This window comes from Gambusia affinis, linkage group LG07 (genome assembly GCF_019740435.1).
Source record: "Gambusia affinis linkage group LG07, SWU_Gaff_1.0, whole genome shotgun sequence".
NCBI lineage: Eukaryota > Metazoa > Chordata > Actinopteri > Cyprinodontiformes > Poeciliidae > Gambusia > Gambusia affinis.
The window spans coordinates 29484644-29504763 of record NC_057874.1 but is presented as its reverse complement, the minus strand read 5'-3'; the positions used below and the strand labels follow the sequence as shown (position 1 = coordinate 29504763).

Genomic DNA, 20120 nt, shown 5'->3' with positions numbered 1-20120 from the left:
GCATCGATCACAAAGTTTTATCTCAATATTTTTGCAATATTATTTTCTGGTCAAAATGTTAAAACATCCAACCAAGGAGTTTTTGGTGACAAATCAAAATTCTTGCTAAGTGATGTAATAAATGTCCACCGTATTTGCAACATTTTGAATATCATTTGCATTTTCACATTGTTGCAAAGCTCAAATTATTGAACTGTTTTCAGTTATGTTGCAGCTCTAAACATAAAACATTTACTGGCTCTGATCTTAGAATAGAAAACCCAGAAAGGTCAATTTCCACCTTCAGATGAGAGAAACATGAAAGCTGTCCTGGTACCATCCAGGGGAAATCGGCCTCCAGAAAACCCCAGGTGAACCATGAAGGAGATGCAGATGAGGCTGTGGGTGTTTAGCAGAACTGAGCCGCTGTTTGGTTTCCACACCCAGCAGGGGAGCCACAGACACACAAACGGCTGAAAATGTGACAGAAAACAGATCCAGTAAATCCTGAAGTTACTGAACACAAACAGCTTCGATCCCCCACAGGGAAATCCACGTTTACGGTTCTTAAATCATATTTAAAACAGAACCAACAATAACAACAGTAATAATAATATAATCTGTACAAAAGCAATATCAGAGCGAGAGAGTCGGCTGGTTTATTATTCTAGAAAATATATCAAATAATGTAAAGGTCAATTTTTATGAATCATCCTTTTTTACATATAATTTCATTTCTAAACTTTAAAATGAATCTTTAAGACGTTGACCAAGTTATTGTGGCTAAAGTCTGAACACAAAGCGATGCATGGTGGTGGCAGCATCATGGAAACTTACATCCTGAGCTACAGGGAAGAAGAAACGTGTTAGAATGGCCTAGTCAAAGTGTGCAGCAATTGGAACGCTAATATTCATGGAGGCTCTCACTCCGATCTGAATGAATTTTTCATTTTCCTTAAATACAGAACCTGCTGGTCCGGTCGACTCGGTTCTACTGGAACCAGAACTCCATCATCTGCTGTGGTTCTGAGTCAAACCAACCTGTTCCCCTCCTGGCCTGTGGGGGCGCTGCACCAACAACCACTGAAGGAAACCACACAAAAACCTCTGAAGACACTGAGAGCAACTTCCTTCTTCACCAGATGGAAACAAGATGGAGGCGTCAGATTTTAGTGTTGGAGGATTTCTCTTTAGTGTTTGGCTGAAGACCAGGAGACATTTCTGCTGCTAGCACTAGGCTAGCATGTTGGCTTTGGTTGGATTTACCCAGAATGCCCTGCGCTGTAGTTCACTTCCTGCTTTAGACGTTATGCTCATTAATCCACCTTTATTTGTTGTGTTTTCTATAATTGGAGAAGAATGCCACCGGCTGGTTTTGAGTGGAAAATCAAATGAAGTCATGAAATGAATCAGAAAGCAGGAGGGGAATTACCTGCTCTTGAGTTTTTCAGTTTCTCAGAACGAAACTACCAAACGTTACGACTCGTTTTTAATCATCGGGGATGCCGGCAGTGTGTCAGACCCCAGAGTTTGAGGCTCTAACAAGCGAGTCTCACGCTGTGCAAGTCATCCTGGTGCCGAAGCTCCACATAAATCATTAAACCTCTCAGGATGCAGAGAGCAGCTGATAAGCTTCTCTGAGGTGAAAAATATCTGCAGTTGTTGATCTTTGAGTCTGGGGGTGTTTCCAGGCCGCGGAGGCGTTTGGGAGGAAACAGAGTGAGTCAGGCGCAGACCCCGCTCACCTGCAGCCCACTGCTAAAGACTTTCCAACGGAAACAGATTTAAAAACACAGAAACAAGAATAATCCATCTAAAGTGAACTTCAGGAGTTCATTGAGGTTTTTGTTCAGCTGTTAATCCTCCAGGTTCATTCAGAGCTTCACCTGCTTCCAGTTTTAAACACAAAGCTGCTCTGAGCTGCATTAACAGCAGAAATCCTTCAGTTTCTCTGATAATAACGACCAGAGTTCGTTACTTTAGACCAGCGGTCACCAACTCAACGGACATGTCCGCTCAGTTTAACGTCTTTCTGGTTCTGGTTCTGGTTCTGGTTCTGGTTCTGGTTCTGGTTCTGGTTCTGCTCGGCATCAGAACCAGAACCAAATGAGGAGAAGCAGCATTCAGCCTCTAAGCACCACAAATCTGGAACAAACTTCCAGAAAACTGTAAAACAGCTGAAACACTGAAACCTATAAATCCAGACTAAAAGCCTCCAGGTTGGAGTTTAATCTGAAACGAAATCAATAATCAATTTAACGATGGAACTCGACTTTCTGTCTTTGATTGTTGATTTGTGCTGCATGACTTTGTGTTTTTATAAAGCTGCTGTAATGTGCTGTACAAAACAGATTTGATTGATTGATTGATTGATTGATTGATTGATTGATTGATTGATTGATTGATTGATTGATTGATTGATTGATTGATTGATTGATTGATTGATTGATTGATAACTCCATATGCTGTCAGATGAAATCTGGTCGTTTAGGACAAGATGAGTGAAACAGTGTTTCATGTTAGCTTTGGATGCTAATAAAAACTAAAAATGATAAAAATATTAAATCAATCTTTTTTTTCCTGCTCTTTGATCCTCATCAGTATTAATGAAATATGGATTCATTTATTGCTTTATTTGCAATATTTTTTTCAGTGCGTCAGTATAAATCTTCAAAGTCTTTTTAAAAAGATGAATTTGGTGTCCAAGATAAACAATAAAAATACTTAAATAATTATTCATCAAATTTTTCTTTTGAATTATTTGTCTACTTTTTCTCAGTCGTTTTGGTCTTTGGTCCCATTTCTACTTTTGTTTTCTGCATCTTGTTCTACCAAAGAGTTACAGTGAAAGTGTAGAACTGAATCTTGTTCAGTCTCCTGCCTTTGATCATAATTACTGTTTGTGATTCTTTGAGTCACTTTTGACTCGTCTGCGGTTGAGTCACGCATTAGGACGATTTCCCGTTCTCGTTTGTTTCATTTGAACGTTTTCTTTGGTGCGTTCTCAGAACAGAAATGAAATTCTCAAACTGTTTCTCTCCTTCTGCCTCTTGGTTTTTTCCTGTTCCTCTGAGCAAGTTGTTAGAGGAACCTGAGTGAAGATCCACTTTCTTCAAATCAAACCAAATTGGTGTCAAACGTTTAGATGAATTTTTCTCAGCATGAAGATGGAAATTGTAATGCAACAGAACTCCTACAGCTCTACTTAGTAAGACGTCGTGTTTTTGAAGTGCACAGCTTTGGAATAATTTCACAGGATTTGATCCCAAACATTTCTACTCGCCCTAAAACATTTCTTATTTGAGACTTTTTGTTCCCTCTTATTATCCAGCAGCTCCTTTTGGCCCCGCCCTCCACCGCGCCCCATTGGCTGACAGCTTGGCCTCCAAACAGGCCAGTGAATCCCATTGGCTGCTGAGAAAACCGATGAATTCTCCCCCTGTTATCTTCTCACCTGCAGCGTGTGTGTGGGTGTGTGTGTGTGTTTGTGTGTGCGTGTGTGTGTGTGTGTGTGTGTGTGTGTGTGTGTGTGTGTGCCAGGGGGCGGGAGGTTTCTGGAAGAGCACCTGTCTTCCTGGCTGTGCGAAGTCAACAGGTGGCCTGACTGACTGTTTTCCTGACTGACTGTTTCCCTGACTGACTGTTGTCCTGACTGGTTTTTGTTCATGCTAGCTGCTAACTATTCCCAGATACTCCTTCTGCGCTGGTGAAGATTTACTCACATCGGGATGCTGGTAGCTGGAAACTTAATGCTTTTATGAAGAGTTCATCAAAAACTGGAAGTGAATAGAAAAATGTTTTAGGTGAATTCAAATAATCTGCTAGTGGAACCAGAACTGTTTATTAGACCCAACCAGTTGGGGCCCTTGCAGCCTGATGGGGCCCTGCAGCCTGATGGGGCCCTGCAGCCTGATGGGGCCCTGCACATGGAGCCCTTGCTGTGAATCGCTGCAGCTGGTTTCGGAGGCGCTGACTGAGGATCTGTTGCCACATTTGGAGCAATAAAAGATGTTTTATTAAAGCCGCAGGAATTCAGAGTCAGAGTCACGTTTGGGTTTGCAGGAGGGAGAAACGCTCTAAGCTTCTAAAAACAGATTTATGAATCTGCTCCGTCTGTCCGGATCGCTGCAGGACGTTTCCAGGCGACACTCCGCTTCCTGTAATCCAGCGATCAGACGAAGCAGAAATCTGTGATTCCATCCCAACAGGATGAATTTGTGCCAAATCCTGAATCAGCAGTCGCTGCAGCTCCACTGCAGCTACACTGCAAAAACACTAAATCTCACCAAGGTTTTATTTATTCTACTTTCTGGAGCAAATATCTTACAACAAAAATAAGTTCATTATTGTTTTCAGTCAATAATCCCTTCATATTAATACAAATGCTGCTTCCACTGGCAGATTATTTCGAAAGATTTTTCCTCTATTTTAAGTGAAACATTTAAATGTTAAGGATTTATTGATTAAAATAATCTCCTAAATCTTACTGAAAATTGCTTTTCAGTCATTTATTTTTCTTTTTGATGAACTATAGTTGCACTAAAATGTTGTAACATTTTATTTTGCAGTGTTTAATTTTCCCGAGTCTCTAAAAATCCCCAAAAGTCGAAATATTTCTGATGAAACCTAAAATAAATAATTATTTAAATAATTATAAATAATTACATAATTATTTACCGCCTTAAATATTTAGTCTGTTTCCTCTTGATTTTCACGCCGACATGTTAAAATCAGACAACGATGAAAAACTAAAAGCTGTTTAGAAATCAGGAACATCTGCAGAGGCTTTTCTCTGGCCTTAAAGCTCTGAATTGATTCAGTTTGCACAAACTGGAGCCACATTACTTTTAATCAGGTTTTCCTTTAATAATCACTTTCACAAACTGCTTTTTGTATTTTCTCAGGTTTTTATTTTTGGTTTGGTTTTAATAATAATTTGGATCGGGCATCTGGTCAGGACGCCTCCTGGACGCCTCCCTGGTGAGGAGGGGAGACCGGGACCCGCCGGAGGGTCGATGTTCCTCTGCTGGCCTGGGAACGCCGCCGGATTCCCCCGGAGGAGCCGGAACAACCAGCTGAGTCCTTCCACCAATCAGACGCCTCGCTGTGATCCAGTCCAACCAATCAGAAGCTTCCCTACAGCACCAATAAGGCATTAAAGTGAGAAACACAAACTGCTCCTCTGTTGGGGATTGGGATGGGGTCAAAGGTCAATGCTCTGCCACTCAATAGCTCAGAAGAAGAACAAGAATAGTTTTTGTCCTGGGAAATCTTCAAAATGACCTTTGACCTGTGAGGGATTCTGCCCCACCTCCATCATCTCCTGAACACCATCTTCAGCCTTTCACCCCCTAAAGCCTCTAAAGCCCCCCAGGACCCCCCAAGGCCCCCTAAGGGGGAATTAAAGCGACTCCAGGGATTCATCAAGACTCGTTATTCCAATTAATTTTCTACCAGACAAAATCGTAAAACTTGATCCTCGAGATGGGAAGGAATTAGTGACGTTCAGTTACCTTGGTTACCTTAAAGTCACCTTTCACCTTCCTAGAACAGGTTCGGGTCGGTCGATGGCCTAATCAATACTTGGTCATTGAGCATTCTTTAGTGGGAAATCAGATTTCAGTCTGATCAGTTTTGCCTGTTGAGCTTTTTTAGGGCCACTGTCACTTTAAATCCAATAAGCTGTCGCTGACCACGCCCCTAATTACAGCTGGCCACGCCCCCAACTAATGAAGGCCAAGTGAATGATGTGCAATTATATTGAAAAGCAGAAGTGGAATCTCCTGCACAACTGCTAGGAGACGGGCTGGGCTTCATTGGGTTGCTAGGAGACGGGCTGGGCTTCATTGGGTTGCTAGGAGACGGGCTGGGCTTCATTGGGTTGCTAGGAGACGGGCTGGGCTTCATTGGGTTGCTAGGAGACGGGCTGGGCTTCATTGTAATTGTGCATCTGTTTGCGTTTCCAGGAGCAAGTGTGAACATTTGTTGGGGGCGTGGCTTTAAAGTGGCAGAGACCCTAAAACGGTCCACCGGGCAGGACTGATCAGACTGAAATCTGATGATGTAAGAATGATTTAATGTAAACAAATCATGAACATGTTTTGTTTAGGCCATGGTCCATTTTAAGCTATTCTACAAACCATGACAGGTTAGAAAAGTTGAATCTTTGAAAGATGAATTAATCAGAAGACGGCCCCCTCATCCTGCTGAGTCAGGAGTCTGACTTTGGTTTCAAACGCTAACGGCTAGCAGCTAACGGCTGGCAGCTAACGGTTTAAATAGAGGAAATAAAGGATTAACGGGATAGTAAGCATGTATGTGTATGTACAAACAATTTATGTACAAGATAAGGAAATAAGAAAGGCAGGTTAGAAAAGTGCTGAGCAGGTAGATGACCAGCGTTTGTGTTTGTCCTCCTGAGAAGGAAAATCTCCTCATTGGTTGTTTCAAACCTGCTAATTCAGGTCAAGAAATCTCGTCCAATAGGAGCTTAGACAAAGTTTCTCGTTTGCTGTGAGGAAACGCAGGTTTAACGTTCCCACCCAGAAACAGGATCGAGTAGATCAGGAGTTAAAATCCAACCGGATGAATCGTCGCCTCCTGGATTATTGGCTTCATCTGTGCTGGACGTCAGTTTCATGCATGAAATGCTCCTGCAGTCCAAGTTTCAGCTGTTGGCCCTTAAATGGTGTCTGCAGCAGCAGCGAGGCTTTCTGAGTCATTCATGGTTTACAGAAAGAAGCTGCGTGAAGATCAGCACTCAGAGTGTAAAATGAGTTTCAGTCTTCAGATCAATCTTAAATCTCCGTTTGACATTCAGAAAGTCCTCGTGACTAAAAGTGTTGCCGCCTCGCTGCGACCTACAGCAGCTCTTCCTGCCCAGCGCCACTTCTTCATTCGAACCGTTGAAGCATCAAGTCAGATGTTGCAGGGGATTTCTCATGACTGCATTTGTTTTTCCAGTCAAGGCGACACAAAGACAGGGACCTCCCCTCATCTGCATGACCCCCACGACCTCCTGCTGCAGAGAAACCAGCCGCTGCAGCCTGACCTGCAACAGCAGCGCTGCCTCAGATCTTCTGGAGTCTAAAGCGGCAAACGCACAAAAAATGTGCGGCGCCATATTTTACGCACAAATCAGCCTGTATGAAAATGAACTTTGCGTCAAAGTTTAAGTAAATATACACAAAACTTCTCCCTGCGGTAAAAATGTGCAGCAGCCACATAAACTTTATCTGTGGACAATAATAAACTATAAAGAGTCAAAACTCACATAAATCCTCTGAAACCTGATTCAGTTATTTAGACCAGGAACCCCAGGATTTATGATTTTAATATTTTAGTGTTTAAACGATGAAACTGAACCGATTTATCCTCAGACAATAAACTAACACAAAATACACAAAATACAGAAAATAGAAATAAAGGATGTAAAAAGTAGCTGCATCCAGGTGAGCCGCTACCTGAGGAGAACATGGAGCCATTGATCAGAGATCAGATTGATCTGCTGGTTTATGAGCGATTAGATTCATCCAGACTGATCATCCTGGAGCTCTGAGCAGAACTCACAGCAGGTACCGGTACCGGTACAGAGTTTTTGTGCGCTGCACTTTTCTAAATTTTAGTGTGAAAACTGCGCAGTCTTTGATGCATGAGGCCCCTGGACATTACATTTTACACTAAATTATTCTTAGACAATCAGATTTCAGTCCGATCATTTCTGCCTGTTGAGCTGTTTTAGGGCCACTGTCACTTTAAATAATTAGTTTATGACCACGCCCCCAGCACATTCTGACCACGCCCCCAACACATTCTGACCACGCCCCCAATACAACTAAACTGTTTTATGGCCCCTGATCTCCAGATGTGTCGCTGATTCTGGTCCAGATCAACTTTCTGTCTTTTCTGCCTGAAATCTCCAGGTTCTGTTTGGACACTTTTCTGTCTGGAAACAGAACATCATGTGTCGCTACGGAAAAACTTTACCAAATAATAGTAAAGATTTCATTCTACACTGAAAAAACACTAAATCTTAACAAATATTTACCTTCTACTGCAAATTTTATTACACCTAAAATGAGGCAAAACTGATTTGTGGCCAGATGCTGACTCACTGTTTCCTGGCTCGCCTGGCCCGGGTCAGCTGCTCCTGCGCTCTGATGTAACGGCCGCATTATCACCGCCGCAGGCCGTGACGCAGACAGGAAACGCACGCCGTCCGCCTCGGGGGACGCCATCGGATCCGGTAACGGCCTCCAGATGAGGGAACCGCCGGCGAACCGGCTGCTGAGTCATGATGCTCCATTCCACATGCAGGAGAACAGAGGATGATGAGGATGAGGAGGACGACGAACTGGAGCAGCTGCGGCTCGTATTCTGACACAGGCAGGCGGTTCCGACCCTCTGCACTGTAAAAACACAAATCCTACCCAGAGAAACAATCCAGCAACATTTAGCAGCTTGTTTCCAGTAAATAATCGTTTCATATTGATTAAAAATATAAATAACTAGTTCACTGGCAGATTATCTGGCTACAAGTAAAATAATCTGACAGTGAAACTGGAACTTTTTAAATCTGTATTAAGGAATTACTGACTTCAGATTAAGATTAGTTGTTTTTGCAGTGAAGTTTGAATCAGAGAAACAAACTAAAGACTGAGAGTCGCTGCATTTTATCTCTGGATACTCCGACTTCCTTCCCAAAGCTGCTGGGTTCCCTGCTCATTAAAAGTGTGTGTGTGTGTGTGTGTGTGTGTGTGTGTGTGTGTGTGTGTGTGTGTGTGTGTGTGTGTGTGAGACCCCGCCCCTTCATTAAATTGCCATGGAAACGCTTTTGGCATCATGTGACCAGCAGCCGGAGGATGGCGACCTGATTTTTAACGACTTCCTGCACATAAAAACTCTTTCATGTTAGATTTTAATTAATTTTATTTAATGGCACAAATATGAAATTGTGTTTATTTGACAGTAGCAGAACATCAAAGTTTTGCTCACAACAGAAACGCAGCGAGTGACAGACTAAAACTCAAAAAACCCAAAGTGGATTCTGTTTCTGTGAAGGTTCTGTTGCACATTTCAGGTGAATGAGATCAGAGCGAGCAGGATGAAGTCATGACGTATTTCTGTTTTATTGTGGCCTGCGAGCAGAATGTGGCTCAGCCGAGTTTTTGAAGTCTCTCATTATTTCCCCTTTGGGTAAACAAAGAAAATACAAATCTTCTGTTTCTCTCATTTTGTCTCCGTTCTCCTCTCCTTTAGTTTATCTCTCGTCTTTCCGTGTGATGTGGCGGATCAGAACGAGTGAGTCAGACTATCTGGGTCGCTCAGCCAAACATTCGGCTACTGTACGACGCCCACGCTCTGGTGTTTAAGTTGGCGTGCTGCACGGCGCTCCACCCTGATGTAACAATATCAGATATTTAACCCGGCTGCTGGAAAAGGATTTCTTCTTTTGTGGAGAGCAGCAGCTGTACGCCGCCGCAGGGAACGAAAGGAAAGTTAATCCACAGATAAAGTTTCTGTACAAACTGTTAGTCAGCAGGCGAACCTGGAGCAAACCGACAACAAAACACTTTTACACACATTTTACCGTTTACATGAGGGACTGCCAACGTCTCCTGGCTCAAGTTTACATAATAACATCTGAAATGGAAGACATTTTTATTTTAAATATAACTGGAGTCGAGCGAGTCTCGGGTTAAGGCGGACTGGAGTCGGGTTAGTGAGTCGGGTTAACCGAACCGGTCAGTTAAGGCGGACTGGTCAGGGTCGTTAAGGCGACTGGAGTCGGGTTAAGGACTGGACTTCGACTAGGCGGACGTCAGTTAAGGCGGACTGGAGTCAGGTTAGTGCGAACCGGAGTCGGGTTAAGGTGGACCGGAGTCGGGTTAAGGCGGACCGGACTCGGGTTAAGGCGGACTGGAGTCGGGTTAGTGCGAACCGGAGTCGGGTTAAGGCGGACTGGAGTCAGGTTAGTGCGAACCGGAGTCGGGTTAAGGCGGACTGGAGTCGGGTTAAGGTGAACCGGAGTCGGGTTAAGCCGGACTGGAGTCGGGTTAAGGCGGACTGGAGTCGGGTTAAGGTGAACCGGAGTCGGGTTAAGCCGGACTGGAGTCGGGTTAAGGCGGACTGGAGTCGGGTTAAGGCGGACTGGAGTCGGGTTAGTGCGAACGGCAAACGACCTGAAAGTGTCCTGATTGCCCAGCAGAGGGCGGAATAACGTCAGCGTTCTGCCAGCCGCCATAAAAAGGTGGTTAAGGTTGGGGTTGTTTTTTGGACGTCAGGTCACATTTGAATCGTATCGGATATGGGTCGCATTAGAAAGAATCCGACCTGGGCTGTTCAGACTGTCATGAAAAGACCGGAAACAAGTCACATTATGTCAAAAAAGAAAAGTCACTGCGAAGCCCAGAATGAGGTTCTGTTGGCTGATCAATCAGAATCACAAGAACTTTGACTGATCACCTTTCATAAAGATTTCAGCTGTGATCAACGTCTTTAATCTAACTTCTTGTAAAGTTTGTTTGGTTTTGGTCCACAACCTGACCTGCTCAGTGAGATGAACTTGGAAAAATGTTTTATTGTGAGTAAAAAAAACCTTCTGCCAGTTGGTCTGGTTCTTTTAATCAATGCTATGCTGAAAAAAGATCCTTTATCTTTCTGAAAAGTTACTTTCGAGTTACTTAGAAGATAGTTTTGTCTTATTTTAAGTTTAACAAGATTTATGCACTAGAAACTAAACAAAAATACTTGATAAGATTTTGTGTTTTTGCAGTGCAGCTGAATGAAATGAACAGACTAAAAGTTGTGGACAGTTCTTGGTAGCAAATCTTCATCCTCTGCCTCACCTTTCATGAAAAAATCCTAATCTGAGTTTCATCTGTAACCCGACTCACGTCACATCCCACAGCGACTCACCTTGACCTACACACCTGTAAACACACACCTGTAAACACACACCTGTAAACACACACCTGTAAACACACACTCTTAAAGGTGCAGTGACTTTAAATAACAAACAATCGGACTTCCAGGTTTGTTGTTCGCTCAAACTGATTTAATCTGAAGAAAACACCTGGATGAAATAAATACTGTCTCATGCACACGGGTTTTCGCCAACGACCTGATTACCTGATCAGTCAGGTGTGTTGGCTGGACTGTGGACACTGATGCAGATATGCAGCAGCGGCTCCAGGCTCCTCTGAACAACCAATATCTTCCTGTGCAGATAAAGATTCATTTACAGAACGGATTCCTCACACTTTGAACCCAGGAGAAAGTTTGCACACCTCTATTACCTGGGAGTGGAGAGGAGCGATAAGGAGGAGGGAGATGATTAAGTTTAGTCAAAATATTCTGCTTCACATAGAGTTTAATCAAAGTGTGCTGCATGCAAGCGTCTGCCAGTACAGTCACAGCACAATTCAAGGATTAGTGGCATCAAATCTAAACTACTGGCAGGTTAGAAAATTCATTAAATTAAAGATTAAAACTTTAGTTTATTGTGTTTTTTTTTTAGTTTACTTACGTAACAATAAACCAGTTCTTAATGTTATTAAAAATCCAAAAGATAAATAGGGCTTTGGACTGTTGTCTTAATGAAAACAGACAATTTCCAGGTTTTTTGAGTCATCAACAATTTTTAAAACTAACATCCAGTTAGTTTTACTCTCCCGCTGAGTCTTTGCTAACGTCTTGTTAATATATGACCTCTGACCTCTGAATGACGTTGAGCTTCCGTTGCTCTCCAGAAAACTGGAAACATGGAGACCAAATGAACAACGCAATAAACGTGAAAACAGCCACGAATGAACGAGTCCGTCAAGTTGTGCGACTAAACGCCGTTATAATTATTAATATTAAGATAAGTGGCACAAATCTGTGCAGCCAGCTGAGTTGTGGAGCCGCAGGAGGAGCTGCGGCAGCAAACAGGGCCGTAACCACAACCTGGGGCTGGGGCCGGGGGGGAGAGGGGCCTGAAATCCCATTTCTAGTTTTCCAGACAACAGAAACACAAAAACACAAATTACTAAAGTTTTTTGTGCTGTTGTAACCAGTAAACAATCTTCCCTTCAGTCCAACCTCATCAGAGGAAACACATCGTTGATGTTAACTTTATAAAATAACTCAATGAATGAGATTTTCACAGCTGCTGAAAGTAACTAAAAAAGTTACTTTTAATGTAACTTAGTTACTTTCTGAATCCAAGTTACTTTTTCAAGGAGTAATCAGTAATCTGATTAAAGTTACTTTTCAAAGTGACTATGCCATCACTGATTATAGCTAATGTGTGTTAGCTAAAAATATCTAATCATTTTTTTTAAAAGTGTCCAACTGAACTCCTCATTTCTTTGGAGTCATTTTTCCCCCATTACTCTGCAGTATTAAAATGTTTATATTAATACTTTTACTCCAAACGCGTTGACCTGAACTTCTCCAATGTGGAACAAAAGATATTTACACCAGATATTGAAATCCTCAAATTCAAGGACTGCAAGTTATCCAGATATATATAATATATATATAATATCTATATATATATATATATTTCCTTCTGGGTTGGTTATAAAAACACTTTATACATTCAGCAAGTCAAAAAAAACAAACAAAGTTTTCAAATCTGATATTTCATTTTATTTTCATTTTGAAGAAGGTGCTTTGTCTCCAAATATTCAAAACAAACTACCAAAATAATTTATTTTCAATAAAAAACTTTTACAAATATGTACAATAAAAGGAGAGCCCTAACTGCAGCCAGGTGGAGGTAGGTGTGTGAACGTTTCTGTAGAGGAACAAAATAAACTCAAATCCCTGCCTTCTGGCGAAAACCCGCCGCTGCAGCTGAACGTCCTTTAACCCAACAGCTCATCACACACAGAAGGCAACTTAGTTACTTAGTTAGTTACAACTAGTTTTAAATTAACTGGATCTTCAGGACCAACCAACTAGAACCTGCTGAAGCCCAATAAAACCTGACGAGGAGGACCTCTGCGTAGAAAACGTCTTTTCCAAACCGGCCGTCCGGTTTGTCGCTTTAACAAAATGTCCAGTTTGATTCTGCAGCCACTGGGTTTCTCCAGGAACCGGCCCAACTGGAGCGCCGCAAGACATCCTGAAACACTCGAGTTTCACTGGGAAGACCGAGCTCCAGTCTGGCGTCCGGAGGGGGAAAGACAGCAGAGCCGGTTCTGTCTGTGTGCGTCTCAGTCCGCGGCGCCGCGGCCCGCTGCATTACCGGCGCAGCTGCTCCAGCCGGGCCTTCAGCTCCTCCTGCTTGGCGCGCAGCCGGTCCCTGCGCGACCGCAGCCGCAGGCTCTCGACCTCCAGGCCGTAGATGCAGTCCCGCGCCTTCTTCAGGATCACCACCTTGGACGCCTTGTCGTTGTGCGACAGCTCCGGCACTTTGTCCCGCAGGCGCAGGAAGCAGTTCTTCAGCTCGTTGCGCCGCTGCCGCTCCATGACATTGTGAGTCCGCCGCCGCTCCTCCTCGTCCTCCGATGAGCTTCTGGAAGAAGACGAGGAAGAGGGCGAGGACGAGCTGCCGGTGGCGTGATGCATCCGCGACGAGCCGTCGGCGCCTCGCCAACGCTTGTGGACGGACGGCGGCGGCGGCGAGGCGGGGCGCGGCGCGGCGTAGTTGTGCTGCAGCTGGATGGCGCGCTGCTCCTCCTCCGGGTTGAGGCGGCGGGCGGCCGGCTCGGCGGGCGACGGGCTGGACGAGCCCACGGACTCCAGCGACTCCACATCGATTTCTTCTTCTGTGGGGAAACGGAGCGGAGGACAAACGTTAGCGCCAAACGTTTCATAAAAACTAAAAAAATAAAAACTGATCAAACTGGAGATTAAAAAACAAAAACTGGTTTATGGAGATTTAGGCAGCATTTCCTCTCCAACTCCCAACAGACAAAATGTTGCTCAACTTTATTGCAGGTGCAATAAAGTTTATTTATTGATTGATTATTTTGACAATCTTAAAATATTGGCACACAGATTTTTATGAGATACACATAAAGAGGCAAATAAGTAAATTTATTTTTTTTTTTAAAGTAAAACATTTTATTTCCCAACATGCATTAAGGTCGTAGTGTTGCTTTGAATTAAGTGAAACTAAAACTGACTGAGCTTTGGCTAAATCCCAATTAGACAAGTTAGTTTTTTTATATTATTTACTTTTTGTAGTTTTGGCTTAATTACTTTTCTGAAAACATTTTTTCAGCAGTTGGTCTTTATTGAGTCTGTATATATTCATCGATGACTAAAATAGTTTCATTAATTGACCTTCTGGCGCCATGTTTAACTCCCAACAGGAAGTGCTGGTTGTTTTGAAGCAATCTGATTGGCCGACCGCTGCACTGCCCCCTGTGGGCTGGGGGTGTTATTACAAAGCTGGCTGTGGCTGAGATGTTCATTTAGAAAGAGCAGCAGATCTTAAAAAAAAGTTATCCTCCTTTAATAAGTTGTAAAGTCGGGTAGAACCACTGAATCAAAATTTATTTTAACCTGCTGCAGTGAGAAACCAGCCTGTCAGCTGCTAATGATTTCTGCAGGAACAAAATCTGAAAGTATTTTTTCTTTAGTTTCTTGTCCAAATATCTTATTTTTGTCTCTTTTAAAGTGTAATGAAACAGTTAGGTAAATAATCCTTCATGTTTTAGATAAACTGCCAGATTTTTACACTTATAACTTGGGATAAATTTCTCCTGAGTGAAAAACATATTTGAATCATTATTCAAGAATAAATGACATAAGAGAAGCTCTAGTGCAGGGATGTCAAACTCCAGTCCTCGAGGGCCGCAGTCCTGCAACTTTTAGATGTGCCTCTGCTGCACCTGAATAGAATAATTAGGTCATTAAGGCTCTGGAGAACTGATCTACACAAGGAGGAGGTAATTAAGCCATTTCATTCCGGTGTTTTGTACCTGTGGCTCATCTAAAAAACGCAGGACAGCGACCCTTGAGGACTGGAGTTTGACACCCCTGCTCTAGTGTCTTGCAGAAAAGTTACTTTCAGGTTAGTTTATTTCAGGTGAAGCTTTAGAAACTACACTGAAGTCCTTGGTGAGGCGGTGTGTGTGTGTGTGTGTTTTTCAGTGCAGACAGAAATCCTTGGTTGTATTTTGTGTTTTTGCAGTGCAACGTGTGCCGCTGGCAGTCGGGTCAGGCAGGAAGTCGGCCGGACTCACCGGAGTCGCTAGAGGATGTGGAGGTCTCTCCGCCGGCCGAGCCGTAGTCTGACGTGACCTCTGAGGCCCCCTGGTCCGGCGCCTGGTGCTGCTCCGGCGCGGCGGCCATCAGGTCGTGGCAGTCCAGCGTGGAGCCCACCAGGTCCTCGAAGATGCTGGTGTCGATGGCGGACAGCAGCGGGCTGGAGCCCAGCACCGACAGCTTCTCATCCAGCTTCTCCGAAATGCAGAGCCACAGGGCGTCGTCGGCAGCCTCGTCCGGGGGCGTCCGGGGGTCGCCGTCGCGCTCGGCGGCGCCAAACAGGTCGCTGGTCCAGTTGAGCAGCTGGAGGTCCTGGTCCTCCAGCAGGATGTCGGACATGAAGCTGAGCTGGTCCTCTTTGGACAGCGGCTTAGCCTGGTCCGGCTTCAGGGGGGGGGAGCGCGGCGGCGTGGGGGGGTAGTACGGCAGCGAGGTGGGGTAGTCCATCTCCATCAAGCTCTGCACGTCCTCAAACATGAAAGGCTCCGAGCTCAGCCAGTCCGGAGACAAACTGGTCAACATCTTGGGTCCCGAAGCCTGAGAAGAAAATCCAGAAAATAGCGCCGGCCTAGTTAAAGTTCAGCCGCTGTCTCCTACTGAAACCCCCAGAACCATCTGCGCTTCTTATACCTGTTTACATCACGCTGGCCACGCCCCTTTACTCTCAGCCCCCTCCCCCTCTACACACCATGACGTCACAGAACAGTTGGACCAAAAACTTTGGGTTTTTTCCCCGAAACTTTAAACTAACAAAACCAAAAAAACAAAACAAGAGACTGACGGTTCCGGTTCTGTGAGACCAAACCCAGCGGACCCAAACCAATTCTACTGGTCCTGAGCGTGGAGTGGGCTTCCCGCTGGGTCGGAACCAGCGGGGAACAAAGCAGCAGCGTGGTCAGTTAAAGCTGCCCAGCACAACTAATACACTCCATTTTCTACCCAACAATAACTGGAAAACTGGTTTTGCTCAACTTTAGTTTTTACTGCGGAGAAAAAACATAAAAACTATTTTCTGAAACTTTTTCTTATAAAAAAATAAAATAAAATAAAAAATAAATAAAAAATAAAAAATAAATAAATAAATAAATAATAATAATAATAACAACAACTGGTTGTGTTGACGTCAAGTGGAGTCACGTAAATATTAGTTTCCCCTTAACTTTCTTTGTGAATGAAGCCTTACGCACATGAGCAGCGGGGCATTTAAACGCTGACGTGCCGCTGCGGAGCCACACGTGAAACCGGCTTTCTCCGGCCGGGAGCATGCAGCCACGCAGCCACGCAGCCACGCAGCCCACGGGTCACATGCACGGCATGCGGCGTGCTTGAAGACTTACAGAAACTGTATTAAAGACGCATGCAGAATCTTACCGTCCGCAGTTAAAAGAAGGAATTCTCAATGAAGAAAACGGGGAAAATTGAAATTGTCCAATAAAATCCACGCGGAGTGGTCGTGCTCTTAAATGTTTCTGCTTAAATGAAACTTCCTGCGTGTAAAATGAAAGTTGGAACACGGCAGCATTGTGTGGAAATCCACGAGTGTCCGGTCCAGCGTGTCCTGCGTGTCCCACAGAGGGCCCACGTCTCCTCCTACGCTGCAGCAGCACAACACTGTGGGTGTGGCTGGAAAACGGCTATATGTACCGCCGCGACGGTATCCTTCCGCCACGAATGAAAAACCCGCGAAAACTCACTAAACAGCAAAAAAGCTGCTAGTGGTGAGCCAAAGTACCGCCTAAATAACCGCAGCGGCCCCCTTTGCGGATAAAGTCCAGGCGCAGAAGCCGATATTTAGCGCAACGTGCGTTAAAACGGCCGTGAAGCGGAACTACCGCGGAGGGGTATATGGGTCACTCGGTTTCTGAGAAAGTCGTGGCGGCAAAAAGTGAACACGTGGGGCGAAGCGGTGAAAAAGCGGCTATCTGACTTACAGTCCATCCTGCGTGCGACCATCAGAACCTGTACGGCAGAGCCGCCGCCATGTTGAGACAGGCAAATTCTCCAAGGAAAGCAGAAGAAACCTTATTCTAAACTGGGTCTTTATAGTAAAGAAGACTCAGAAGTTTACCTTTAATTACATGTGATATATTTTATATGGATTTAAAAACTAATAATGGTAATCACAAAGATGAAAAAGAAAAATATCAGCAAAATACAAATTAAGTCATTCCAGTTAATTTCTACAGAGCCCTCTTAGGAGACAGGGGGAAAACCTTTGCTTTTGCGTTCCCTCCCAGTAAGCTTACTGTAATATTTGCTGGTCTATTTGTATACAGTCACCTATGCTAACTTAGAAGTTCACATATATACATATTTATAGAAGAAGATGGAGCCATCCTTCAAAACAACATTGAGAAGAGGACATGCCACTGAACATTATGCAATTTAGAGTATCCTTAATGCAGCCACTATTCTTAACTCTTTGGTGCAAAAAACTGATTGAAAATCAGTTTATTCACTGCGTGTTTATGTCTGTTAAGGTTGAGATGGAACTGTACAGGAAAACGGCCCTTTAAACCATTCAGACCAACACAAAAGAGACACAATCAAAACTGTCAGATGACTCATTACCCCGACAATAACCCAGAAATAGTCCAAGTGTGGATGTATTTTTATTTCTTTCCTACTTACGGAAAGTTTCTGTTTAGATCAAAGGTTTGTGGTGCATTTTTATTCTTAATACAAAGATATAAAACTCCAGATATTTCACAACAAGATAATAACTTATATAGAAAAATCTCACAAAAGCCTTCTATTAAAGCAGAGCACAATGGCCCCTTAAAAAAGGCTTAGAGCAGTGGTTCCCAAAGTGTGGGGAGCGCCCCCTTGGGGAAGCGCAGTGTCATTGCAGGGGGGGCGGGAAGTTGTATGGATGAATGAAAAAAACAAAACAAAACTGTTACACAAAAGTGTTTCACTGGAAAGACGGTTTGTAGTTTGTTTTGTTGCAGCCTGAAGTGTGAAATAAACCTCAGTGGAGTTTGAAAATTAAATATGTGTAAAGATTTATGTCTGGTTGAACGATGTGTGCCCAGTTGATGTTTTTTCCTTTTTCGGGGGGATTTTATTGTAATCCAAAGGGGGGCCCAGAAAATCTTTGGGAACCTCTGGCTTACCGTATTCAGTTTTGCCACATGAACTGATCAGGACATTATTGCAAGAGAATGCAGAAGTGTTTTTTTGAGGGAATGCAAAAGAAAAATAATTTCCCATGTCCCCTCGAGGGCTCCGTAAATTTCAGCCAAATATGCCAAGCGACTAAGTTTAATTCAGTCTTTCACCATCTTGTTTCCTAAAAAGAAAAACAAAATATTTAACAGTTGATATTAAACCCCTTTGTCTTATTTTTCAGATTACATGTTTTAACACTGTAATGTTTAGCAATCTTTTGTTAGAACTTCTCCATTGTAAGAAGAAGGCTGTGGGTTTGAATCCCAGGTGTGTGAAGTTTGCATGTTTTCCTGACTGTTAACTGCTCTCTGACTTGTCCTAATAGGTCTTGTGTGTGTGTAAATGTGTGTGTTTGTGTCTGTCCAGAACGTCTCCATCTCCAGTCCAATGAGCGCTGGACACAACAACCCTTCAGCTGGGTTGATCAAAATGTCTTATTTGCTAAATATGAATTTATTTGTAATTATGTTATAATACAGAAAAATATAATGCTCATATAGTGAAGGTGATTGCTCTTTAAAAATGCATTTTGTATTTCTAATTTATTACATATTTGGTTTGAAACAGGAGACTATCACAGCTTAACTTAATCTTTTCAAGCAGGGCTCTGCACTGCAAAAACACAAAATCTTACCATGTATTTTTGGTCTATTTTCTGGTCCAAACATCTTAGTCAGCTCAATAATTTCTTAATTTTGATAAAAGGTTCTAGTTCTACTGGCAGATTATTTCACTTATAACAGGAAAAAAAATTTCATTATAACTGAAAAATCTGCCAGTTGGAATTAAATCCTTTTAAAATCAATATTATGGAATTATTCATTTAAAACAAGCTCCCTTCTGGCTGAAAAGTTACTTGTAAATTAGTTTGGTCTTCTTTTCGGTGTAGTAAGATATTTCCACTGGAAACTAGGCAAAAAAACGCTTTGCAAGATTTTGTGTTTTTGCAGTGTGCTGGCTATGTCTTCAAAAATAATGCCACTCCCAAAATGGCAGCCATAGCTAGAAACGATATACATCTATGTCTCTATGAAGGTGTGCCTGGATCAGGTCTGAAGACCTTAAACTGAAACATTTCCAGGGTTTTTATTGACCTGCTGGAGCTCACAGCCTAACGGTAGTCGGCCATCTTCTCCTCTGATCACTTCCTGCGTGGAAACTGAGCCAGCAGAGCAGCGGAGGGTTACGTAACAAGCCGAGCAGCCAATGGGAGTGAGCTCAGCCTCTGTTCACGTGAACTCGATGCCACAAGTGGAGCCACGTGCATTAAATACTCTGAACATTCAATGATTCTCGCTGTTCATGTGATTCAGTCACAAATTTGAACACAAAGAGCCGTGACGTCATCCACACGCGGGAACCAACGGACTGTTTTCTCCTTTGTGATTCATGAGGGCTGGACACCGAGCGGGTGGGCTGCAGGGCTGCGGGGCTGCAGCGTGAACACACCAGTCTGTCTCTGCGGCCAGCAGCCGCTGATTTAACAGAGGACAAAATGAGTGGGATAAAGCGCCACCTACAGGCAGAGCGCGGAGCTCAACCTGCTGGCAGACTTAATGACTCCCATCATACATCTGTGGATATTTGGCTGCTTAATTCTGGGTTTCAACATCATTTCGCTGAAAATCTTCTTGTTCCAGCGAGTCAAAAGTCGATTTATTAAAACAACAACAACACAACGTTACAGCGAGTACAAATCAAGAAACATACAAAAATCTGCTTTTAGGCCATTAACAAGTTAACAAGTTAATGTGGACATGTTTGTT

At 43.4% G+C, this 20120-nt stretch overlaps 1 protein-coding gene across 1 annotated transcript; it reads right to left on the bottom strand.

Annotated features, from left to right (window-relative positions):
- Window positions 1–12649: 12649 nt before the first annotated feature.
- On the bottom strand, window positions 12650–16798 carry mych (myelocytomatosis oncogene homolog). Its single transcript, XM_044123008.1, has 3 exons — window positions 16555–16798; window positions 15162–15720; window positions 12650–13736 (listed from the first exon to the last, which is right to left on the bottom strand). Exons 2-3 carry the CDS (start codon window positions 15703–15705, stop codon window positions 13210–13212), a joined length of 1071 nt encoding a protein of 356 aa, XP_043978943.1. The 5' UTR covers window positions 15706–15720; window positions 16555–16798; the 3' UTR covers window positions 12650–13209.
- Window positions 16799–20120: the final 3322 nt, after the last annotated feature.